The following is a 26,230-nucleotide window of genomic DNA, read 5'->3' as shown; positions in this document are numbered from 1 at the left end:
GGTTGCAAAAAAATGCTTTGAAAAGTCTCTGCCGATCGGGCAACACAACTGGGATTGTCAGAGGCTTTTCAAAGCATTTTTTTAACCACCTCTTCACCTGAAGAGGTTGCAGAAAAAAATGCTTTGAAAAACCTCTCTGACAATCAGGCAACTCAGCTGGAATCGTCAGAGAGGCTTTTAAAGGCATTTTTTTTCCTACAGCTGCTTCGGCCAAAGAGGTTGCAGAAAAAAATGCTTTGAAAAGCCTCTGACGATCCCAGCTGAGCCGCGCGATCATCAGAGTTTTTTTTACTTTTAAAAGCATTTTTTCAGCGGAAAAGGTTGTAGAAAAAATGCTTTGAAAAGTAAAAAAAAAAAGCTTCTGATGATCATGTGGCTCAGCTGGGCATGGTGGGGGAGGGGGGGGGTTGCAGGGAATTTTGCTACCGGTTCTCCGAACCACTTGCCGCCATCGCTACCAGATCAGACGATCCAGTCCGAACCGGAGCATTTCACCCCTGCTTCTCCAGTTCTTGAACAAATCTGAGAGTCTCAGAAAATAAGGCAATGGGAGCAATGCTTAAGAGTTGTTATTCAGCAACCTTTGAACAATACCTAGCTAATGGTGGTGCATGGATTAGAGAACCAAAGTTACTTGTGTGATTCCCATTTTATTTACTAGAATGAAAGCAAAGGATGAAATAATAATTTATTTCTAATTTGTTAATGACACCTTTCTGTAGGTTCTTCAGATAGAGTCCCATAAGCATGCACTGTGCTAGTCAAATTACAGTAAATAACTAGATCTAGCCAGCTAATTCACTCTACCAAGGGGTTGATGCTGTCATTATTATTTGTAACGCTATTAGTTACAGTAGTAATTAGTAAATTACTTTACTATAATAAATGTTCAGATGAACATTCAGATGAAACAGTCAAGGCATTGATGAGCTAAGGAGTTCAGGGACCCTGTTCTATAGGATCATCAGCACTATGATGTTGTGACCCATGTTAAATGCTGTTGTTTTCCAAAAAATATCAATAGTTGTTGACAGTCACAGCTCCCACTGCATAGTTTAAAAATAACTTTTAATGTATCCTCCCAAATTCTCATGGTATGTATTGTACTAAGGCAATCCAATATGTTTTACAAGTCTCTAATAAGATCTAAACTAGGGGTGCCCAACTCGCGTCGTCACAGTGTCATCATGTGTTCCCCCTTCGTTAAACTGGGTGTGGGCGTGGCCAGTGCGTGACGCATCCGGCCTGCGGGCAGCGAGTTTGACACCCCTGATCTAAACTACTGAATCACTTCCTTTAATTATTCCTTTAATTATTCAACTGATTGCTTTGCACCGTTTTCTTGGGTTTCAAAGGAAAGATTTTAAAACAGGATCTTAAAAACTAACATCATGCTGTAATCGTGTTGAGGTAATTTGTATGTGTGTGTGTTTTTTCTCTCTCGTAACTTTTCCTCAGTCCAATATTTTCCCAACGATCATCTAGAACTTGTCTGAATGTCTGATACAACAAACAAACCTAAGTATTTATGACAGCAAACTGTTCTTGTTTGGAAGCTAGACCGTATTGCTTGTATCTTATCAGGGTGATATAGGAATATTAATATTATTTTCAAGCAATACCCCTTCACACACATACCCACAGGCACACCATTTGTTGCTAAAATATACCTGCATCTAAAATCTACTTCCTTAGGTGTGTAAGTTTTTGAAATCTTGCAAACATATTTATTGGAAAGGTATATTAAAAATTATACCTTAGTTACATTTACCTGTATATGGAAGAAAAAAGGAATATACATGTACGATCTGCTTTTTGTCAAAGATGTTGTCCAAAGTGGTTGATTCACATAGAACTCAGAAGAATCATCTAAAATGTTTCCATCTGTTGTTTTTTTTTAAAGGGTTTTCCTAAAGGTGTGGGACTGGAACAAGTGCTCTGACTGGATAGCGGGGAATGGAAAGATTTATGATCCTTCCATTCCCCACCATCCAGTCAGAGCTGAAGAAGCTTCTTGGATGAGAAGCGAAACATCTTCAAAGAAAAACCAGAAAGTCCAGTTCTCTCTTGAAAAAGCACCTTTGGGACAACCATCACCTGGATGACTGAAAATCTCCATAGGCACTTTAATGCTGAGGTAAAAGTAAAGCTACTTCACTGATGCAGCTCCATTGACACTGGAAAAGCCCACACGGTTCAGAATCCATTGTCTCCGTGCCTTGATTAGGAAAGCTAGCAGCAACTGATTTACCTAGGTGATTCTAGCATCATTTCTGTTTGATAGACGGGAGGGGGAACAGGACTCTGTCTAGTTCCTTGAAAGCATAAGCAGCACAGAAAGGTGTGAGGGGGCTGCAGCTTGGATTGAAGAATTGACAGTGCAAGAAAAGCCCAGTCTTCATAAACCAAAAGATATTTAGAACAGCGGCCACCACCAACAGCACGTTCTGTCAACAATTTCTTTGAGTGAGTTGTTTTCATTGTCTGAGTTTTGCTTGTGTTGACCTTTTTAAAGATGCACTTGCTGAGTTTGTTGTGTTCCCTGTAATCTTGTCTTCTTAAATTAGGGAGATAAACATGCATGTGTAGCAATGGGCATGCAACAGAAATGTTGTGTTCTACCTTACCTGGGGGGTGGGGGCAGGAGTGAAATCCAGCAGGTTCTGACAGGTTCTGGAGAACTGGTAGCGGAAATTTTGAGTAGTTCGGAGAACCGGCAAATACCACCTCTGGCTGGCCCCAGAGTGGGGTTGGGAATGGAGATTTTGCAATATCCTTCCTGCAGGAGTGTGGAAGAAATGGGGATTTTGCAGTATCCTTCCCCTGGAGTGGGGTAGGAATGGAGATTTTGCAGTATCCTTCCTGCAGGAGTGGAGAGGGAATGGGGATTTTGCAGTATGCTTCCCTGGAGTGGCTAGGGAATGGAGATTTTGCAGTATCCTTCTCCTGCCATGCCCACCAAGCCATGCCCACCAAGCCAAGCCCACAGAAACGGTAGTAAAAATAATTGGGCGGGGGGGGGGGAAGCTGGCTTCTTATTACTTTCGGTCTGAAATTTTAAAAAGCTGACAGCCATCTTACCTTTTGTGCAGGAAGCTTAGAATTAGGTATTTGCTGTTATTAGCTCAAGAGCAAACTATTCCCTTGGAGTGGAACTGAAGAATGAGGCTTTATACAGTACATATCATCCTTTCCCTAGCAGTCCCCAGCATTTTTAAATTGATTATAGGTAGACCTCACTTAACAAGTGCCCTGTTTAGTGGCTGTTTGAAGTTATGAAAAAGTCATTTACAGCCAGTCCTTGCATTTACAAACATCACCAGATCCTATGGTCATGTGATCACTGTTTGCACGCTTCACAGCTGGCTTCTTCCACCAAGCAGAGTCAAATGGAGAAACTGCAGCAAAATTGCAAGTCTTGGTCATATGATGTCTCATTAATGACTGTGTCACTTAGCAATGGAATTGCTGCTCCCAGTTGTAATCATTAGGTGAGGATTACCCGTACTGCTCTATGGCTTGAGATCAACAAAAGACCTACTCCTTCCACATCATGCCTAGATACTCAGATGATGATCAGTGGAGGCCTCATTATAACCAAGCTTGCCAGTGTCATGCTTACTCTTGCTTGATGCAAGTGAGCTGAGTAATCCTGTGGGAGAAGCTTAGACAGGCAGCTGGAAGGAGAGGGAACTGGAGATTTCCAAACGCTGCGCTCTATATATTTCTTCTCTTGTCATACCATATCCTTCCCAGCTTAATCGTGAGACTTCCTGGGTATCTTCTTGTATCCCATGGAAAGGTAGTTTTATAATATCTGAGGGCCTCAAGAATATTCCTGTCTACTTTTTATGCCAAAGGCTTTTTTTTTCTTTTCTTTTTTAGGGGTTTTTGAGCTTGTTGTTTTTACAGCTAGAAATTGACTGACTGACTGATTGATTGACTGATTTTGAAACCTGGCACATGTTAGCATGCTTTAGTCATTGGATTTATATTCTGTCTTTCCATTCTGGAAAGTATGCAAAAAGGCAATGAATATTTTTAAAAACTAAGACATACAGAACTGAAAGCACATACTGCAACTAGCACTAGACTTGACATTAATTAACAATTTAAAACCTGGCAGAAGAGTAGTGTTTTACACATTTTCTAAGTGCCAAGAGTGTAACTCCCATGTAACAAAATTGTGTAAACTGGGTATATTTAACCTCCTTATTATTTCTAAAATAGTATTCCTCAACATTGACCATGTGTGGACTTCAACTCTCGTAATTCTCCAACCACCATGAATTGAAGACGGCATATCTTAAAACAGCCAAGGTTGCAAAATACTTTCCTAGGACTTGAAGGAAGGAGATGTTCTGCTTTATTACTTTTCACATGGTCAGTGGTGATGAGAATAATAATATTCTAATTAGCCTAATTAAATGTGATTTGGGCAATTCAGTTTCCAGTTGCAGAAATTTAATAGGTATGCTTTGGACATGTTTAAAGGTGAGATTATTAGCTTTGTGTGTCACACAATGTCAGCGGTGGTCAGTGGTGAAATCCAATTTTTTTTTACTACTGGTTCTATGGGTGTGACTTGGTGGGTGTGGTGTGGCTTGGTAGGTGTGGCAGGGGAAGGACATTGCAAAATCCCCATTCCCATCCCACTCTGGGACCAGCCAGAGGTGGTAATTGCCAGTTCTCCCAACTACTCAAAATTTCCGCTACTGATTCTCCGAACTGCTCAAAATGTCCACTACCCGTTCTCCAGAACCTGTCAGAACCTGCTGGATTTCACCCCTGACCTTGGTTAATATTGAAAAAGACCAAGCAGGGTCTACATGGCTAGTACTTGGATGGAAAACTATCAGGAAAACCCAGAGCAGCAAAGTAGTGAGAATCTTTAAAAAGTCGACTTAAATACAGCCAAGGGAATTAGGGAAACCATGTTGCAATGTAGCCAAGACACGTTTATGAAGTCATCAGTCAGCATTGTGGACTTCAACCTGACTGCAGGGAGTCTTACCTTGATCTTTTGAGGAGCCATGTCTCATTCAGGGAATTACAGAATAACATAACCAGAAGGGGACATTGTCATCTTTGCATTTTTAAAAAAAGTCTATCATAATTCATTAGGTTTCCATGATTCGAAAGTTTTCTTTTATGAAACTGAGGCTTTAAATGCATACCTGTAAATATTCTCCATGTATGTGAAGATGTGGGTGACTGGAATACATATAATAATAAGTACACACATTTGGCATTGAGCTTTTTATTGACTTGGGGAAAAGGAAAAAAAAAAAAAGAAGCCATTTCAGGTATTTTCTGAAAGAGCAAGTTCTTGATAGTGCACAATGAATGCAGGGATATTTGAGATAAACCTTATTTCCACCTTTTAACTGGGCAAAGGCTTGAGCTGCAATGTTATTGTGCTTGGAAAGTTGTTCCTCGTTGGTCCTCCTTCATCTTCAAGTATGCAGGGATCTGGAGTGTTGTAAAGCAGCTGAGACATGAGTGATGATATTGCTTTACTGTGCTGTGAGCTAACTACTGCTCACCTCTCGATTGGGGAAGAGAAGGCACTACTTGTATAAATAACATAACACCACACACCCCCAATTGTAGGTGAATCAAGAGATTGCTTTGGGAGGAAATGTTATAATGGGTAGGAGAAAAAAAGGTTCTTGACTTATATGTTGTGATTTTTGTATGACTGGTTTCAAATAGAAGGTACTGAAAGATTATGGGCTGATTATATTATAGACCAGACAAAGGACATTCTGCAATCATGCTACAGAATTACCTGCCCCGTTCAAACTTAAAAACTGTGGTAAGAACTTAAAGAGTCTACCTATTGTATACTGAGGTCATAAGAAGCTTTATCCGTGTGGCACCACTACATACCAGAGAGCTAACTTTTATATTGGTTGTCTGTGTGAACAAACCCACCATGCATAATATTATCTCCTTGTCAACTGTGTCTTCTTTCCAAGGGAAGATCATTTGGGAAAATGGATGCTGACACCCATATCTGCCTCTGTAGCTGCCCAAAGGTTCCCTTTCATGTGTGCAAGGTGGAACACTGATCCATATTAAAATAAGTGAATCAAAAGGTAATGCGACATTTTTTTTTATTGGACAATTTCTGAAGTTCAAATTAGGGTCCCAAAAATCTTCACCTATTTTTGTCTTTATACATTTCAAATTTTCCGATACCTCCTGCAGGACAGATGATACTGTTTGGAAAATTTAACACTAGTTCATCAAGAGCAGTTTCAGAGCATACATTTCTATGGAGATTTTGCCCCTTAAGGAATTGTCATCTGTCCTCAGCTGCAGGTAGACCATAGTTAGCTTCTAGTGAATTACCTCTCTGGATTGGTGACAAATGGGCACCTGCCTCTTGTCACAGCAACCAGGCAATAAATTATAATTTTGCACACATACAGCTCCAAATGACCTGTGTGGTCATTAAAAAAAAAAATCATTTGAAGAATGGAAAAAAAAACAAACCGCCCCCTTTGAGCAATTACTCTTGAATACCTCCACTGAATTTAGTGAGGTGAGATTCAGAATGGTTTGAAGCATGATGATAAGCTTTTCTTGTCTAGGTGTCATCCGAAATGTGATTGTTCAAGTAAACATGTAATATATTTCATGATTTAGGCATATGCTGGTAGATAGCGCTGTTCTCCGCCAAAGATTTCTTAAGGGGTTGGTTTTGCAGGTTTAAAATTGTTCCAACTTGTGAGGCGAAGTTCTCAGTGGAGAAGCTTTGGAGGAAAGAAAAGGCAAAAAAGAAAAGCAATCCTGCAAAAATGAATAGCTTTCTTCTGACTGTGTCTTAAAAGCAGAAACAAGAGACTCCATGAAGAAAACCGTATTATCACCACCAGTAGCAATAATCAAAGGCAGGGAGAGATTAAAAAAACATGATGTGGTGAGCGAGAACAGCATGTCATCTGAAGCCCCCCCAAACATAATAGTAATAATAATAATAATAATAATAATAATAATAATAATAATAATAATAGAAGAATCTTAATAATAATAAGCGCCCATTAGGGCCCATGGAATAGCTAGGGAGCGTGTTGAATTTAGATGCCTTGCGAAGGGAAGGCCGCAATCTTCTAGCCGACTATCAAGCCAGTGGTTCCATAATTAAAGGCAGCTTTGAAGCAACGTTGTCAGGGGGTGGCTTGAAGAAAGGGGGAGAGCTTCTCCCCAGTCTTGTTCCTGTAATAAGAAGGAAGAAACAAATGCTGCCTCTGAACCTTCATAGGTTGCCAAAGAAGTTCCAACAAGAATAGACTTGGGGAAAGGGCTTTAAAAAAATGAAAAGGGGGGGGGGGAGAAAAGCAAAATGTGATTTCTCTACCCAGAGAACAACAGACAAACATGCCAGCTGGCTAGGAATGCAACTATCCATATATGATGGAGCTCGCTGAAGGCTGAGATCCTGCAGTTACCCCTAGGTTGAGACAGATGTGCCATTCTGAGGCTGCAGAGGTGGCACATAAAATAGTAGAAATAATAGTATAATAATAATGATTACCCTAATTGCAGAATTTGAACTTCTCTAATATCTTAGATGGCAGAAATTGAAGCCTAGTATAAGATACATATTAGATATACAGTATGTTATGTATGTGGGGAAATCCCAGAACAATATAAACATAAATAAAATGAAATAAAATATACTGTTTTACTAATGACCATAATATATTATGATTCCATAGTTCCTGTGCATGCATAAAATGCATGTGAAGTGTGAGGCCTCTTGTAAATAACATTTAAACAATCATGTTTATATATTAGATGCCCAAAGCACCTGCGGACATCACGTAAACCTGAAAAACAAAAATCCTTGAATTGCAAGTGAAAGCTAACCTGAAATATTAAGTCATGAAACTGCTGGCACAGACTACGTCCTCTTTTATAGTATAGAAGTATGTGAATAACTTCCCAGGGCTGCATGTTGAGATATTTTGCAAATCAACTAAAAGTACTGGTAAAAGTTTTTAAAAAGTATGCTTCTATGACTTGATTGTCCAAGATATATTTAGATCTTAGATGGACTGAAGTCAGCGGGGTTACTACCTTGCTGGAAACAGCAAACATTGTAAAGATGTGTGCTTTCTTTTCCTACAGAAAGGGGCTCATATCACTTTAAAATTTTATTCTCCCTTTCTAGAAATTTGCGTTTGAATTTATTCATATGTGTACGATGAACAAAGAATAATGTATAGGAAAACTATTTTGCAGTATTTGTTAACACATCAGTTCTTTAGTTTCTTAATAGAGATTATAACTGCTTGATCTGAATCCTAAATTCTTTGGATATCTGCCTATCTGCTGACCTGTAAACTTTATTCTTAGCAAGTCTTTTTATAACAACAGAGAAATTGTCACTATTGGAAAATGGGAGGCTTGGTTAAATTTCTAGTTTCAGATGTAAATCTGTACTTATATCTATATGTAACCTTTGTTAAAAAGATCTGGGTGATTTAATTTCTAATATTATGTTAACTTTTCAATTGTGACTGCTTTTGAATTGTCACTAATATTATGTTAACTTTTGACTACTTGATTATGTTTCACTTTTGAATTGCATCAAATGTTATAAAAGCCAGCCCATTTCAGGGCTCATGGAATTAGAAAAAAACACATATGTTACCCTTAACAGAACAAAGAGGTCATCAACAAAATTCCCAAAGATTTTTTTTAAAATTAAAAAAATAAATAAATTGGGCAGTACTTCATCTTTATCATATGAGGATTTTCCACTTGAAAACTCTTGCTTAACCTGAAACACAGACATCCGCTACTTATATCAACCTGCCTAAAGCATTTAGATTTTTCTAAGGGCCATGAACATTTTGTGTAGTATAAACTGTACCCAGAAAGCTAGAGAGAGATTTCAATTGATGGATGAGAATCAGATAGGATCCCAAGATGTAAAAAAGGGACCAATAACTATAATAGCAAGAACATGGCTTATTTTGGAGACATGAATTAATTATTTCAAGCATACCAATCCGTTTATCCCCAGGTTTGATCAAGGAGCTTGGATGCTTCAGTTAAAATACTAGAAGTTATACATGTTCATGAAATCCTCAGCAGCTGACAGAAAAGGGAAAGACAGGCCATGGCTCCAATGCACATATATTTACGGTTCATCAAGAGTAACTCAGCATTAGCATTTGGTCTCTGGACAGCAGATTCACCTATCTTATTCAGCAAAGATCTATGTACTTTACAATACCCATTTTTTTTCCAATTCCTGGAGAGGGAACTGAGAACAAATTACTTGATAAAGATAACAACGAGATAAGGAGAATCCTATAGCAGCTTTCATTGTGCTAATTGATGATTACGCTCCTGTGCAAATAGATTTAGAGGATCATATGCCTGTCCATTTAATTCCAGGGGAAAAGCCCCATGCTACAAATGTGCTTTCCGTTAGCTATGCTGCACACACACAAGCATGGCTTTCACAACTGAAATGCATCACATCAACACATTTAGCCTTTTGGTGTGAACAGAATGGGATAGGCAAGGTAGAAATAAATATATAAAAGTCACAAAGTTGTTCCATGAGTGGATCGTAACGTATTTAAATTTATGTAAGTCAATAGGACTTTGTGAACTTTCACTTTTTGGACATAAGGAGAAGGGCGATGAAAACTTTGGCTTCTTACACAACACAAACATCATACCCTGTAATGTTAACATGAGATTTCCACAATTGCTAGTCCTTACATATCACTGCAGGCATTTGTTAAGGTCCTGAGGTGGTCTTGCAAAAGCATAATGTTATGGAGGTAAACTCATGAGGTTCTTTCCTTGCAGTTGATGCACAGAGTCATAAAACTAACAGCTCTGTTATGTACTCCTATGCACGTCCCTCCAAGGCAAAACTTCTCATGTTTAGTGAGACTTATTCCCAGGGAAAGAAATGAACATCAGGCTGGAACTTTAAGACACCTGGTAAAAAATGAGTGATCATATGCTGCCAAACCCACCAGGATTTAATTTGTGTCAAGGTATTGTTTTGGGAAATATTTAGTAAAACAAATAATAAAAATCTTTTAGAAAAGAAGCTGAGTTGCATTTTATATCTTACTGTGTCCCCATCTCTCTCTCTTCCCAAAATGCACAAGTCACACACAGCACAATCCTATGCTGCACAAAATGTAGCACTAGCCACTACCTGTGAGATGGCTTTCAAGGCAGATCCAACATTCCCAGAAGACAAAACTACCATATCTAGGCATGACAAGGAAAGGAAGAGACACAAGAGACAGGAAGCCCCCTAAGGATTAATCTCAAGCCTTTAGCAATTGCCCTGTTGCAGTCGGGGAAATTCTAATTCTGAAATCACTCCTTTTTCAATAACTAGATTCACTCTGCTCCTCAAGGCTCTTTTTCACCTGCTGTGTAATCACAGACATAATCCTTCAGGTCTTTCCTTCCAAGCATGGTGTCACCTGATATTTTAGAAGAATATTTCACCTTCTCTTTTTTTTTATGACACTCAAGTACATACAAACACACAATTAAAATGGAGCCCATTCAGAAAAAAAATATATATCAAACTAATGTTCTGCTCCAGCTCAGGAATCAGCAATTCGATGCTTTCTAAACATTTTGAGTTAAAACAATTTGGTATAGTGAGTTAAGGTGTCAGGCTAGAAACTGGGAGACAGTGAGTTCTAGCCTTGTCTTAGGCACAAAGCCAACTGGGTGACTTTAAGCCAGCCACTCTTTGCCAGCCAGAGAAGACAGAGGCAATGGCAAAGCATTTCTGAAAAAAACTTGCAAAGAAAATTGCAGGGATTTACTCCAGGCGGTCTCTGGAAATCGAGGAAAAAAAATTGTTTTCAAATACAGCTTTTTGTCATGGGTCAGGTGGGCAAAATCCGAGCTGAAACATCTGGAAGCCAATAGGCCGCCTTTCTCTGTCAGAGCTCATACCTACCGTTTGAATGACAGATGCCAGTCAACACAAAAGGAGAAGAGCTCCCCACCCTGAAGTGAGGTGCCCAAGCTCTCTTTCCTGCCCTCAAAACTTAGTGGCACAACCTTGTAAAAAAAGCGGCAGGGCACAAAAATGGTTTTAATCATGGCCCAGGAAAATCAGGCTTGATTTTATGCCTGGTGCAGAGTTCTGTTTCTCCTATTTATGGAAGCTCTTTCCCTCCAGAATCCTAATTTTCTTCCAGCTGTGAAGCAAAGCCAGAAACGGTCAAGAGAGAATCTGGAGAAGACAAGACGCTCTTCTCTCATTCTCACCCCCCCTCCCGCCTTTGCTTCTTAACCTTTCTGCCCCTCCAAACCGGGTCAAACGTCCGCGAACTCGCTTTCCAAAGCGAAGTAGGAAGCCAAAGCTTGCCTACTTTCTTTTTCGCAACGCACAAGGGGTGCCTGGGAGGGGCGCCCGGTTTGCTTTTTTTATTTATTTATTTTTTTTCCTTTGCTTTTTTTGGCCCACTTCCTTCTCTTCTCTCTCTCCCCCCCCCCCCCCGCACATCACCGTCCCCTTATTTTATTTTATTTATTTTTTCTTCCGAGCTTAACTTCGCCTCGGGGCCGCTGCGGGGCGCTCAAGTTCCATTTTGGCTTGTTTCGCGCGGCTCGGAAGCAGCGCCTCTCTAGAGCAGCTGCTGCATTGACGAGATGGGGGGATCAAAGGGAGGGGGAGGAAGGGGAGGGAGGCTTTATTCTCTTAATACCCACGCCGGGGAGACTTTGTTACAAAACAGATTCATGCGAGAAGGGCAGCCAGGCTGTGTAGTACAATGAACTCTCGGGGGAAGGATAAATCCTGTGGCACAGGGAATCTTTATGGCAGAGGGGCATTTGGCTGGCTTTAAACCACCAGCCCCCCCCCGCGCGGATTCTCCCCTCCCGCGCTTTTTTCTCTCTCCCCCCCCCTTGTCCTTTTCAGGCTGCCAGCTCAAGTCCTGCTTGAGAATGTTTGATCTCTCCCGGTTGGGAGACCCGCGTCTCCAACCGAGGCCTGATTCCCAACGCCCGTCCTCCGCCTTGCCTTGCTGGGACTTCTGCCAAAGCGGCTCGGCGCTGCGGCGGTTGTTTTCCCCGGGACGCCCCTCGGATGCCTTCCAAACCCTTTGGCCTTTTCCCTCCCCTCTGACTCGGATCCGTGACAAAGGATCTGGAGGCGGGAGAAGAGGAAAAGGGCAAGAGGCGTGCGCCCTGCCTGCCGAAGCCCGGAGGATCCGCGAGGGATTTGCGGGAATCCCTCCAAAAATAAGGCCGCGTCCGGACGGGACGGCCCCCCACCCCCACCCCAGCTCACCCGAGCCTTTTAGCCAAATCGTGGCAAAAGGTCGCTCGGGTGCCTCCCTGGGGAGCACGCAAAAGCACAAACTCAGTTTCGGATCCGAGCAGTGGAAAGGGGCAGCGAGTGCGCCCCCTTTTCAAGGCACTTCAGCAGCGGGGCGAGCAGCAATTCTGCCTTTGCTCCCAGCCGTTGACGGAGGAGGAGGAGATGGAGGAGGAAGAGGAGGAGGATAGGATTGTGACCTGGGACGCGGCTAGAAGGAAGCCAGTGGTTCCTCGGGGAAAGACCGAGGGCAGCATCTACGGGAGAAAAGGCGTGGGTGGGTGGGTGGAAACTGAGGTTTCCTTCACCGAGGTGCTGGTCGAGGCTGGAAAAGGAACTCTTTAAGATTTAGCAGCAGAAAGGGAAGGAAGGAAGGAAGGAAGGAAGGAAGGAAGGAAGGAAGGAAGGGGAAGGGAAGGGAAGGGAAGGGAAGGGAAGGGAAGGGAAGGGAAGGAGGGAGGGACCGCATTTTGTAAATTGGAGCAATTGCTACAATTCGAGAGTGAGCAAAGGAATAATAGTTCTCCTTTTCAGACCGCATCGGTACTATATTTGATTTCAAAGAAGGAGGAATAAAATTTCTGCATTGTGGGCGGGGGGGGGGGAAGGGGAGAAAGAACTAGCCCCAAAAGAAATAAGTTTTTAAATTTTATGCCATAAGAAAGTAACCTCTTTGGTTAACGGAGAGCAGTTGAAATGGTTGCCTTCGTTCGACTTTTAAGAAAACAAAACTTTCCCAGAATAATCTCCACCTTTGCGCAATTGTCGTGGGGGCAAGCATCCCTGACAACATCGATGGATAGGCAAGAGGGGAGCTTCCTTCCAAGTAAAGCAGTAAAGAACAGAGGATTGCGCTGTTTAAAGACTTGGCTCACCCTAACCTAGACCAATGCTAAAAGGAAAAAAAAAATCTTTGGAGGGGAAAAAGAAAAAGTTAAATCTTATCCGTTAGTTTCACGTTTAAATTTTAAACATTAAACAAATATATATATATATATATATATATATATATATATATATTGCTGGAGTGCGGGAGGAGGGGGGGACACCTTCAGAAGCATCCTCAGAACACCCCACCACCCCAAACCTTTCTTTCACAACCCAGACGTAAATCGTCCGCTTTTAATCAAGAGTGATAGTTGCCGGCACTTTTATGTCTTTTGAAGGGAGGGGGACAACGTGACAACTCCAAGGGAGCGAATTATACCCTCCCCCTCCTAAAAAGGACCAGCGCGGAGCCAAGTCTCCCTAGATCAAACAGAAGCCATCGCAAGGCCCTAATTAGAGTAATTAGAATAATAAGTCTGCCTATATGTGGTAAGACAATGTGTACAAACAACTTTATTTAATGTATACCGCTAATCAGTGGTGCGTGCGTGCTTGAATGCTTTAGCGTAATAAAACTCACCCCTCGTCCGCCCAAACAATCAAATACAAATTAGTGTAATGATTGTGCCTGCCTGAACGTCTTCGCAAGCCACAGGCAGAGGGAAATAAATAGCGCCCTCCTTCTTGGCACACCTCGCTGACTGACCGCGGAGCTGGAGCCTACCCAGAGTTGGCGCTGAGCGCCTGGAAGCTTGGAGGAAAGGAGAAGGGTGGTCAAGTCGCCCCAAACTTTACTCCGGGGCTGCTCGGACTCTGGACTGGGCTTTGGGGGAGAGGCTGGACTGCACCGAAGCAGACACCGCCTTTGGGGTGCACCCAAATGGGGAACCTGGGGCTTGGTTGGCGGAGCCGAAGCTCCGGCTGGGACAGATGGTTCTCTGGGTAGGCGGGGTTGTCCTAGGAACGGAAGGGCCCGCTGTGCTTTTAAGAAGATCTAGTTTAACTATGGGGAAGGCTTCCGCGAATTTAAGGCGGTTTCAGGCCTTTTCAGATCATCAAAGCCTATAAAAATGGGTGGGTAGGTGAGGGAACGAGTGGAGAGGACAATTGCACGGTCACATCCACTGGGGGTGGTTTCAAGAATTGAGATGCTCTGCCTCGAAACGCGTTGCAAGCTTTCCTTTTACTGTTATTCCTATTTGTTTTGTCTCCCGTAAAAGTTCGGCGGGGGAGGGAGGGAGAATTCACCCTCTGAAGTTTACGGAGCGAGATATACAAGTTCTCCTCCCCGCCTACTCCGGTTCATCTCCTAACTTTTTTGCTTGACTGTTTACATTCCCAACTAGTATAAACGCTGAAGGGTCTACGAACTCAAGGGGTTCTAGAAAACCTCATTTTTAAATACTTTTATCCTAGGGGCATCACACAGAAACAAGGGCAAATAGCATAGAGGTGAGAGAGATGAGCGTTATTTCCACTGAAATCAGGAGGAAATCGGTAGCAATCCTACCTTCAAATTTTACTAGCTACGAATCCGCAATATATGTCTTTTTTTAAAAAAAACCAGCACTATAAACACTCTTCCTTCCTTGGCAGAACAAGGGATAGTCTCCTCCCACCCCCCAAGCATCACTTTTGATGTGGTTCGTCTCTCCCTGCTGCCTTAACTTTTCGCGCTTAGCAAACAAAACACAAAGGAAAAGTCACCCTGGACTGCAAGGCGGCAGATGGCCTCGAGCCTGGGCTCCCCAGGAAGGTCTGCTTCAGCACCCTTTGCAAATCAATGGAGCTTCTTGAATAGGAACCCCAATGGATGGGCAGAGGCCTTAGTAATTTTTTTTTTGTCCGGAACACCATAAGGACAGACCAAGAAGCAAAAAGATTCTCTCTCTCTCTCTCTCTCTCTCTCTCTCTCTCTCTCTCTCTCTCTCTCTCTCTCTCTCTCTCTCTCTCTCTCTCTCTCTCTCTCTCTCTCTCCCCCTCCCTCCCTCTCTCTCCTTCCTGCGTTCCAAGAGATCCACAAGGCATTCTAGATTCGCTGATTGAGAAAGCTACGAATCAAAAGCCAATAATTTCAGATAGTTGCATCAATAGCTTATCCAAGCACCCACAATCTCACTTGGCAAGGCTGTTTAAAAAGAAAATGTTGGGGATCTTTTTCATTTCCTCTCTGGTTGCAATCTAAACACGGATTAACTTTTCCAGCAATGGGATTCTTCTTAGCAAAATAAAACTCTTTATAGCCAAAGTGATTTTTTTTTTAATCGACATTCTCTGCTGCTTCTTGACATTCTTGGCCGTCAGGCAGTAATAAAGCCGGGTTATAACGACTATGTTTTAAAAACAAACCGGTTTTTAAACACATATAAGTCACTCTTGCTTTTTCACAAATGTTCTAGTCGCTTTATACTAGCTGATGTCTGTTTTCACAACTCAGTCCTGCAACCAAGTCACAACTCCAATAACGCTAATGTAACTTTAGAAGTGGCCTCGCTGGCTTCTTTCCGCTAAGAACCAGGTGGCTCTCTTTAAATAAAAATGGGCTAAAGTAGTTTACTAACCTGGGATAGGGTTAGGAATTTCTTAGAGTGATAGACCTCACTATAGTAAACCACACTACACCCCTACTTCCCTAAGAAGCACATTTCATTCCATTTCCTAGAACTTCGCTTTCCATTATAACAGAATTGGGCGGCTGCTGTGCTGCAATACCACAGGGCGATCCTGAGGTTAATGCTTTCTACTGAGTCTAGAGAGGCCTGTTCTGAATGGGGTTCCGATCTGGAGGGCCAGCCATCTGGCTCCTTAGACGTTCAGCCCTTCCCTCTTCTGCGCCTGTTGCCCAGAAGTTATTTCGCACTGTGTTTAATGGGGCTTTTAGCGCGGAAGACGAAGCGGAGGCTAGAACTGAAGTTCCAGGTAACCGAGCGCAATCTAGGGATTGGCAGCCGGATGAAAAATGCATTCTTCGTAGCTAGCCAGGGATGAAAAGGCGTTTTTCCCCACCAGCAATTACTCATCTGCCCCTGAAGATCGCCCTGCTTTCTCTTATCCCCGGACAATTTTACAGAGCCTGGTAGGGAAACCCGGTTCTTTTTTTTCAAGTTTCAAATCTGCTTTCCTAACCTGGTTGCTCTTTTGCCTTCACAGCAGAAGCAGGAGACGCGCACGGTATAATAAACGGGCTAGCGACTGCTTTGGCCTGGTATAGCTGCCCCAACTACAAAGCTACACCTTGGGCACTCTCCTTTCCACATCCTCCCCAATGTCAGGAGCTGCATCTCTAGCTCACTTCAAGGGTGAAAGAGTGAAATGCACATGAAAGGGGAACAGACAGTGGTCCTGGGTTTTACTTCCGCCTAAAGATGTTTACCCATCACTTTGCTATTTGTATGTACATTGAGAGCTTATGCACCGGAGACAAATTCCTTGCCTGTCCAATCACACTTGGCCAATAAAGAATTCTATTCTAATTCTATTGTGATCCAGGTGGAGGAGTATACCGGCTATCCTATAGAGGCGCTGACTAAACCCCACTGAAATTAAGTTGCCATCCATACAGAATGCATGTGGACGGGAGACTCCGACTCAGCCTAATTTGATGCACGGGGACTCTCGTCGTCTCCCCTTACCCCCTCAATAACTGATAAACCGTCCACCTGAAAGACTGCAGGGCAAATTAAACTGCAAAAAAGACGGCTTTCGGTCCCGGCTCGCCTCTCCCCTTGTCTTCGAACCGAATCGGCAGGATAGTCGAGAAAGGGCCCCAAACCTTAACCGTGGCAAGGGATGCTCAGATTCGGATAAGTGAAAACGGTACCATGTAAAAACAAAGAAACAAAAAGCAGCGGAAAGCGCCCGACCTGTGTCCCTGCCCCAGATCGTAAAGGCATATTTTTTGGGGGGCGGGGGCGGGGTGAGGATGTGGAGGAAGCTGCGGTCCTCATGGAATGACAACGACACCAAGGACTACACTCGCTTTGTGAATCGAGACTGTGTGGCTAGCTAGAAAGCTGCTCTTTTCTCATGCAAAGTCCGTCGCCCTGTGCCATTAAAACAACAACAACACCACCTCATTTACATATTCATTTATCACTTGGCCCAGAAATGTAAACATGAACCCAGACAATTTAGGATGGGGAGAAGCAGATTTATAAAGGGAAGAGAAGCGATTCCTATTTGAACTGGTCAAACAAAACAAAACACACGTTAAAAACCTTTCTTTAGACCATTTATATAGATATCTAAATGAGAGAGAAATAGATGAACACATACATTCAATTGTTCTTAATAACTTTTAATTCAGGGGGAACCCCCCCCCCACCTAATATTGGTTCAGGACTGGCTCAATCACTAACTGTTCTTTGCAACAATAACCGATGATGGGGATGATAATACAATAACAATACGCATCCACTGTTCCTCTCGTCTTCGGCAAACTTCTCCAAACCTCTTTTTTTATTCCGATTACTCTTTGCTTTTCTTCCTCAAGTCCCCCCTATAAACTAGGGACACCTTCCCAGATAAATAAGCGACCTTCTCCACGACTTTTAGCTTCAATTTCCCAACCCCTGGCTGTCCCCCTCTGCCCCCCCCCCAAAAAGCGAGAGGTGAATTAAGCTCTGGGAACCAACGCAACCGCCTCCTTTTGCTCTTCCAGCATCCTGTTCTCAAAAGTTCAACCCCACGAGCTGTTTTATTTATTTATTTTTTAACACCCCACCTTTCAAAGCTCACTTTGATTATTTACTGCCGTGGGCTGAGAGAGAGGCAGGTTTTCCGCAAAATCGACACTGCTGTCAAAAGATGTGAAAACGGGATGGGGAGTGGGGAGGGGGGGAAGAATCGCAAAAGCCGAAAGAACCGCGCTTGTCGAGTTGACGGGGGAGGGGGGGAAATAAAAAGGGGGGGGACCCTCCGTTTTGCTTGGGCAAGTTTTCCCCCCCCCGCGTTGTGGTTCTCCAGAGAGATCTCAGATACAGCGCCAAAGAGAAAGCCAGATGCAGATGGAGATAAAGGCCCTTTCCTTAAGCCAAAGAAGTTCCTGAGAGACTTCAGACGGCTGCCTTTGGACAAGGGATGGGGGTGGGGGTGGGGGTGAAAGGAGGCCTTTTCAGAAGAAGCTCTTCCCCCCCCCTCCCTGCAGCCCGACCCTTCTCTGCAGGGAGTCGCCGCTGCTCTGTTTCCCCAACAGGCAACAGACAGGGACTGTCCTGCTGAGACTTAGCGGGGAAATACACGCGTGCACAGGCTGGCGTGCGCGCGGGATGGTGGAGCGCGTGTGTTTTAAGCAAACTCGCCTTTTTTTTTTTTTAACAAAGCCTGCAAGGCAGAGCCCAAGGGGCGCGGGATGAAACCCCACCTGGCTCTGCCCAGGCCTTCCTTGGCATGAGATTCCGTGTTCTCTCGCTCTCTCCCCTTCCTCTCTCCCCTTCCTCCCCCGTCCGGGTTCGCCTTTGGGAAGAAGGCGCTGCAGAGAGGCCGCTCGGGTGTCCTGCAGAGGGCAGAGGCTGCCCAGTTTTCGCTGCTTCAGACGCCCACCCGCCCTCGCCGCTATTTTTTATTTTTTTTAAAAAAATGCAAACAACTCAGCGAGCTATTGACCAAAAAGGACATTCAATCCATACCCAGCTTAAACATTTTACCCATCAGCATATCTGCGGTCGCAGAACACTCCTTCTTGCTGTCACTTGGCTTCCAGACTATTGATAAGATCATTTAGCTGAATCTGTTTGGGACGCATGTAATATTGACTAGGAGTTAGAAAAGATGATTAAATCTAATAAGCTTGGAAACTACCGTTAAAGGAAGGTGGAAGAGAGAGGGAGAGAGGAAAAGGGTCTGGAGATAGGAAGGAAGGAAAGAAGGAAGGAAGGAGCGAGGGAGGGAGGGAAGGAAGGAAAGAGTGAAGGAAGGAAAGGAGGGAGGGAGGGAGGGAGGGAGGGAGGGAGGAAGGAAGGAAGGAAGGAAGGAAGGAAGGAAGGAAGGAAGAATGAAAGAATATGGGGTGTTAACGAAGGTCCAGAGGCCCGCTGTAGGAAAGGCGAAACCCAGACATTCACAGGTACACCCGCAAAACCGGGTCTGCTCCTTTGGAGACCCTCCACCCACGAACCAGCCAGCGGGATTGTCCAAGCTTCTTCTGCCTCTTTGCAAGCGGGCCTTTGTGCTCCCAGGGTTCCACCCCAGCCCTCGAAGGCTCACCCGGCCGCAAGCAAAGCCGGGCCTGATTCTGCGTTTCGCCTTGAGAAATAAAAAGTCCTACCACTTGTACACTCAGGTCCTCGAGACACTGAGGACACGTTCGCACTGGCTGGGAAAGGAAATCTTCTCGCCCGAAAGGGGAGCTCCAAAGTGGCGTCAAACCCAGGGCTCTCTACCCCACCTCGGAAATATCCTCCTGTATATTGTAGCCTCAAAAAGCCCGGGGGTGGGGGTGGGGTGGGGGTGGAGCAGGCGAAAGATTTGCTGTGCTCCCCGTCCCTCCTTCAAGAAAGGCAGATAGACAGAAAGAGCAGTTTAAGGTTTTTGAAATCTAAAAAAAAAAAAAAAAGACCTGCGTGCAATCGCTTTTGACAGAAGTTTTGGCTCTCCTGAGAGATAATATGAACTTCTCCCACCTAAACTGGATCTGAGTGAGGACTCCCCGCTGAATGCAAACATTTATGTGAAGGAAACCGTTTAATTAAAAATAGCATGTATGCAGATAACACAGGGGGGGGGGAGAGGGAGGGAGGGAGGGAGGGAGGGAGAGAGAGAGAGAGAGAGAGAGAGAGAGAGAGAGAGAGAGAGAGAGAGAGAGAGAGAGAGAGAGAGAGAGAGAGAGAGAGGTTGCACTGTATCTGTTATGAAAAAAGAACACCAATTCTACTATTGTGAGCTCCTTCCAAAGTCACTATTTCAAAACCTGCATCTCTAAAGACTTCCACCTTCTATCTGAGGAGTGATTCAAAAGCCACTAACCTCCTGTCCCAAATGGCGCAACCTCTGAATATTAAGAGACATTATTATTATTTTTTTGTATCACTGAGAATTACTGCTTGCCATATATGCTAGATCTGTGCAATCTCCAAACAGATGTCCGAATTCTCCATATCTCTGTCCCTGAGAAATGTTCATGGCATGCAAATCACACATTGTGCTGGCTACCCATGGTATACAGGCAGGCCTCAAGCTTCAAAATCAACTTAAATCTCCCATTAAGTTTGCAGGCCTATATTCTTGCTGTGTTATTACCAACTAGCACCATTACACTACCAACACGAAAAAAATCTGCCTTATCCATTAGGCATAGAGTTTATTCCAAAATGTCATGAAATAAAGGGGGTGGGGATGGGGGGGTCAGAGAGTCCATTTCAACAGAAATAACTATTTTCTCTTGCCCTTGAGAGAAGGAAGTACACACACACACACACACACACACACACACACACACACACACACACTATTTTGTCACTCAATATCCCCTCCTCGACAGCAAAAAATAAAGGACATGCCAATAAGTCGAAGAAACTATAAAGGTCTTGTGTATTTCTGTTTTATGTAGATAATAAAATATTACTTTAACATAAATATATAAGGATCTCTGCGCTTTTATTTTTCCCCACGAGCACATCCAAATGTACCAAAAAACAAAGTATTTCTTTAGAGAGACTGAACCAAAAAAAATATACATCCCATATAGAATTTTTGTTTGTTTGTTTACCTACTCATTTAAAGCTACAGAAAAAAAAACAACCAGTTTCCAGAACCTGTTTGCTTTAGAAGAAGAAATAAATATACATTGAGGCAGGCCACTTAAAAATGATATGAAAATATTTCCCTGGGTAGCATTTAAAAAGAAAAAAAAATAGACAAAGGAAACATTTCAACTATTTCTGCATTTCAAAGGACAAATATTAAACATATATACAGAGTGGTAAGGTTTGCTTGGTAACTTTTTTTAAAAATTATCTTTAGGAAAATCTTGCCAAGAGTTAGGAGGTCTACTTTCTCCAAACTCCTTCTTTTGACCTTACCCAGGTATTAATAAGTTTTACTGTCCTCCTGCTGCCACTTCTTCCTCCCTGACCTGAATACCAACAGATAAGGAGTTTGTCTCCATCTTATAATCAACAGCAGCCACAATAGTCTCAAAAGAAATCAGTATCCACATTGTTTGGATGGGGGAGAGAGGGGAGGATCCCTACAATGTGAACATAGACTAAAGACTGCCTAGAAAGCTACATTTGTCTTTTGAGGAAACGGGGGAGATTGAAATCCAGTGTCAGACTGAGGCTTAGAGCAACCCTTGGAGACCAAAATATTCTGAAATCCAACTGACCTAATCCAACCTTTTACCTGTAAAGTTCTCCAAGAGAAGATTCAGCTGGCCTCAGAATTTTCAATAATTTCATCAGGCAAACTTTTTTTTTTTTTTTTGTAAAAATTATTAGAAAACAAAGTTACACAGACACCCCCGTTTTGTGCTGAGTAGATGTTTTAGAATGAATTACGATCACAGTTTCAGTGGTTACCCCTAATATGGAATATAATACACAATTTCAAGGCCCTCCCTCAGCTCCCTCCTCTCTAAAACCTTCTGCCTTCTTGTTTTTGGTTTGTTTGGGGAAAGTTAACCATTTCCATCAAGTCAATGTACCCATTAAAACCATGAACCCAGAGGAGGAGGTAAAGGATGAATTGAAAAATGTCATTTAGGTTGGTTTTTTATTCCCACTCCATTTAAATCTCTTCAAAAAAAAAAAAAAAGACTGGTAGAGTTAAAGCTGGTCTTTTTCCATCTCCTCTACATTAAGCTGATATGTCAGGCAGCATTTGGGATGCTAAACCCTAGAGGGAAATTTTCCCACCTGCCCAAGACCTCAGCAACTGTTAAGCTCAGACCGCCTCCTCAACTATGCCCTTGACTTTGAAAGCAGATCTTCACAGTCATTTTTTTACTTGGAAATCAATCCCACAGATTCCAGGGAATGAACATCTTTATCAAGCCTGAACTCCTCCTATTTCAATGGGACTAATTCTATCCAAAGGAAGCACTCTTTTGATAGAACCTCTCTCTCTCTCCCTGTCTCTGTCTCTCTCTCCTTCCCTTGAAGTCAAACCTCCCCCTGAGATGAAGTCAAACCTCCCTCTGGGATCTAGGATGAGTTTTCTTTTCTTTTCTTTCTTTCTTTCTTTCTTTTTCTTTTGCCATGGATGCAATTGTTCCATCTCGGAACTCACAGTGTTAAGCTCGGGAAGTGGAAGCCAGCCAGCCCCATTGAAAGTGGGCATCCCTTAGGTTTTTAATCTTTGATAAAGCAAATCAAAGGGAAATGCTCTACCTTAGGATCACAGAGTTGCTCCTCTGAGCTTTGTTACTTTGATCAGCGAGGTTTTCCCTTTCCCCAGAATGAAGGGTTTTGCCTTCAGGGGCTCCCCCTGCTTCCTTTCACATTGAAAAGCAGATGTCACTTTCACTGTCCTAAGGTTCATGTAAGTGCTGGATATGCAAGGCATATAGGGACCTTTCTCAAGTGAAACAATCCCCTTCCCTCCCCTCCCCTCTCTCTCCTTCTACCCCATTGTTAGAGTCCTCTCCCCAAAGTGCCCCTTTCTGGTGGGAAAAACTGTCAGAGTTTTCTACGGTCCACCCCCCCTCCGTTTGGATCAATTAACTGTGGCTTGCCCAAATGTTTTGACTTTCCCCCAACTGACATTCAGAGAGGTTGGGCGACGACAGCAAGGGCATGCTGGCTGGGATTAATGGGGCTATAGCTGAAGAATCCCATCAACTTGGGAGAAGGAGGCCTAAGGGAAGGTCTTCATTCTCCATCTTTCTTTCCCAATTCTCACATACCAACTATCTCCAGTTGCTGAATAATTTCAGAACCTAGTTTCTGGGAAGTAGCTGTTATTTATCCCCTCCCCACCTTTCCTCTTCCTCTTTCTACCGGTTTTCACAAGGCTAAAGAGCTCCGCTCACTTCCCCTCCCTAAAGGCAGGCTAAAGGCGCCAGAAAGAGCAAACTAAACTTGACTTCCACCAAAGGTGGTCCTCAAACTTCAAGTCACCCACGCCAAAAAGGAAAGGCCAGATCCACAGAGATGCCTACCCTGGGCCAGGTAGAAAATGCAAATCATTCTCCCCCCCCCACCTGCGAATGAGAAAGAGATGAATAATGGACAAACATCCATTTCCAGCAGCACAAATTTGTCAGCTTGGCCTTTCTAAGCCCTCATTCTTACCTTCGCGTTTGACTGCATCTCTCTCTCTCCCCCCCCCAAAAAATACCGAGACCAAAAAGTGTTGGAGATACACCTGGCTTAAATCCCTAAAGAATTGGGCTGCTAAATCAAGCCCAACGTTCCTTTTCTGCTCCTCTCTAATTTAAGAACCTGGGGGGGGGGGCTGTGCCTGGCTGCCGAGAAGAGAGAGGGGGGGGGGAAGAGGGGGAGAGGGAGAGGGAGAGGGGGGGGGAAGAGGGGGAGAGGGAGAGAGAAAAGGGGGGGGGGAAGAGAGAGGGGGAGGGAAAAAGAGAGAGCTCGTGCTGCGAGGCAGCGAGTGGAAGGAAGGGTCAGGCACCCTCTCGCCTCTCACACATCCCTCCGTATACTCACTGCACTCCATTGCCAGGTTACTCGCCTGTAAAGGTCAAAACACACCCTCATTCATTACCCACTTCGCTACCGTTTCAAGCATAGTTCAGTGCAGTCGCCTTCCTTCCTTCCTTCCTTCCTGTTTTGTTTTGTTTTTGTCTGCTTTTTGCTTTGTTTTAAAGGGGAGGGAAACAATCAAAAAGGATCGGAGGAGTCGGGTCAGAGGGAAGAGGCCTGGTGGGCTCGGCCCCCTCGACCCCCAGCCCCCTCCTCCTCCTCCTCCTCCTCCGCCCCGGGCGGAGTTCACTGCACAGGAGTCTGTACCCCATGGTGCGGCGGCGGCGTGTCCCTGCTGGCCCCATACACGTCCTCGGCTCCCGGCAGAGCCCCTCCCGGGGGAGTCATGCGTTTCTCTTTCTGTCTCCTGTTACAAAACCACACGCGGACCACCTCCTTCTCGAGCTGGAGGCTGTCCGCCAGTGAGGTGATCTCCTGGGCGGAGGGCTTGGGGCACTTGAGGAAATGGCTCTCGAGGGCGCCCTTGACGCTCACCTCGATGGAGGTGCGCTTTTTCCGCTTGCGCCCCTGCGCCGCGATCTTGTCTATGCTGGTGGGGCTGCCGGACGAGGAGTCCGCCTCCTCCAGCCACTTGTTCAACAAAGGCTTCAACTTGCACATGTTCTTGAAGCTCAGCTGCAGCGCCTCGAACCTGCAGATGGTGGTCTGCGAGAAGACGTTGCCGTAGAGGGTGCCCAAGGCCAAGCCCACGTCCGCTTGGGTAAATCCCAGTTTGATCCGCCGCTGCTTGAACTGCTTGGCGAACTGCTCCAGGTCGTCCGAGGTCGGCGTGTCCTCGTCCGAGTGCGCCTCGTGGTGGTGGTGGTGCGGAGGCGGCGGCGGCGGCGGCGGCCCCCCGTGCGGGTGGTGGTGCGGGTGTTGGGGCTGCTGCTGCTGCTGCTGCTGCGAGAGGTGATCCGGGTGGTGAGGGGGCGGCGGCGGCGGCTGCTGCTGGGGAGGCGGCGGGGGCTCTTCGTGGGCATCCCGCAGGCTGTGGTGGTGCATGCCCGGCTGGCCCGAGCCCAGCATCCCGTTGACCGTGAAGCCCGGCGGTTGAGAGTAGAGCAGCCCGCCTTGGCCGCCGCCGTTAGCCGCGGCCATGCCGGGCGGCAGGTGAGCCGAGCCGCCGGTCCTCCAAGCCACCGCCGCGGCCACGGCGGCGTGGTGGCTCCCGGCGTGGTGGACCAAGTGCGGGGGTCTGCCTTGCTGCTGCGACTGCTGGTGATGCTGCTGCTGCTGCTGCTGCTGGAGCTCGTCGCCCCGGCCGCCGGCCTGCACCACCGAGGGCTTGATGTCCTGCTGGCCCAGCGGGCTGGGGGACCACGGCGAGTCCCCGCCGTTGCCTCCGCCGCCGCCTCCGCCTCCGCCGCCTCCCCCGCCGCCGCCGCCGCCGCCGCCGTGGGACAGCGCCGTGATCCACTGGTGAGCGTGGCTGAGCGGATGCCCGTTGCTCTGCAGCGCGTAGTCCGCCTGCACCAGAGCCTGGGCGTCTCTGTAGCCGGCGCCGGGCTGCATGCTCCCCGGCGGCTCGGCGTGCACCATGGGCGAGCTGGAGGTAAGCAGGCTGTAGTGGTTAGACGCTGTGGTCGCCATGACTCTCCGAGCCGGACTGAGGGCTCCGCTTAAAGGAGCCGCGCATTTGACAGCTACTTTTTCGCCTCGGGCTCCTCTCGCCGCTCGCTTCCCCCGCAAGTCCGCTTGGCAGAGCCCACTGCAAAGGCACGCGTCCCTTCTCCTCCCTCCCTCCGGCCCCCATTGGCTCCCTGCGCTTTGATTTACGTGGAGACCTCTAGCAACCGGCTCAGGGGGAGCCTCCCATTGGCCCCGGCCCTGGTGCTGACACCACGCCTCCTACACAGCGTCTCTCTCTCTCTCTCCTCTCTCTCTCTCCCCCCCCATCTCTTTGTAATCAAACTCTAAGGAGGGAGAGAAGGAAGGAGCGCACGCACGTGGGGGGGGGGGGTTGGAAAGGAAAAGGCAAAGAAAGGAGGTGGGGGGGGGGAGAGAGAAACAGATGAACAAGCACCGAGAAAGCAGAAGGAGCCGCTCAGTCGCTTCTGGCCACCTGCGCTGCGCCCGGTGGGTAGGGGAGCCAGATGAGGCTCACCCCCTCTTTCGAAGCCGTTCGAAACTCAGCCGCCTCTCCGTTGCAGGGAAACGGCAAACAGCACGCAAAGTGCTCCGGAGGGCCGGAGGAGGGGTGCCCCGGTTTGCTAATGGCCAACTTGATTGAATTCTTCCCTCCAGTCTCGTTTCTCTTATGGCACCCCCCTTCCCCCGCCGGCAAGACCCGGAGGGCTAAGGGACAGCGGGAGAGGGAGGAAAGAAAGAAAGAAAGAAAGAAAGAAAGAAAGAAAGAAAGAAAGAAAGAAAGAAAGAAAGAAAGAAAGAAAGAAAGAGAGAGAGAAAGAGAAGGGCCAATCCATTC

At 45.4% G+C, this 26,230-nt stretch overlaps 1 protein-coding gene across 3 annotated transcripts; it reads right to left on the bottom strand.

The window, feature by feature from the left end:
* Positions 1–6,101: 6,101 nt before the first annotated feature.
* Positions 6,102–25,528, bottom strand: POU3F2 (POU class 3 homeobox 2). Of its 3 annotated transcripts, none has more exons than XM_034409049.2 (2): positions 24,298–25,528; positions 6,102–7,224 (listed from the first exon to the last, which is right to left on the bottom strand). In XM_034409049.2, exons 1-2 carry the CDS (start codon positions 25,393–25,395, stop codon positions 7,150–7,152), a joined length of 1,173 nt encoding a protein of 390 aa, XP_034264940.2. In that variant the 5' UTR covers positions 25,396–25,528; the 3' UTR covers positions 6,102–7,149. The 3 variants fall into 3 exon arrangements, 2 of the variants coding, with proteins under 2 accessions (XP_034264940.2, XP_034264938.2); XM_034409047.2 differs by having other exon boundaries at positions 24,070–25,526; XR_004589799.2 differs by having other exon boundaries at positions 7,137–7,224; positions 23,767–25,526.
* Between the last annotated feature and the right edge of the window lie 702 nt (positions 25,529–26,230).

Source organism: Pantherophis guttatus, chromosome 1, assembly GCF_059756535.1.
Source record: "Pantherophis guttatus breed Tessera chromosome 1, ASM5975653v1, whole genome shotgun sequence".
Lineage (NCBI taxonomy): Eukaryota > Metazoa > Chordata > Lepidosauria > Squamata > Colubridae > Pantherophis > Pantherophis guttatus.
The sequence above is the reverse complement of the archived record's forward strand: the minus strand, read 5'-3'. Positions and strand labels throughout refer to the sequence as shown.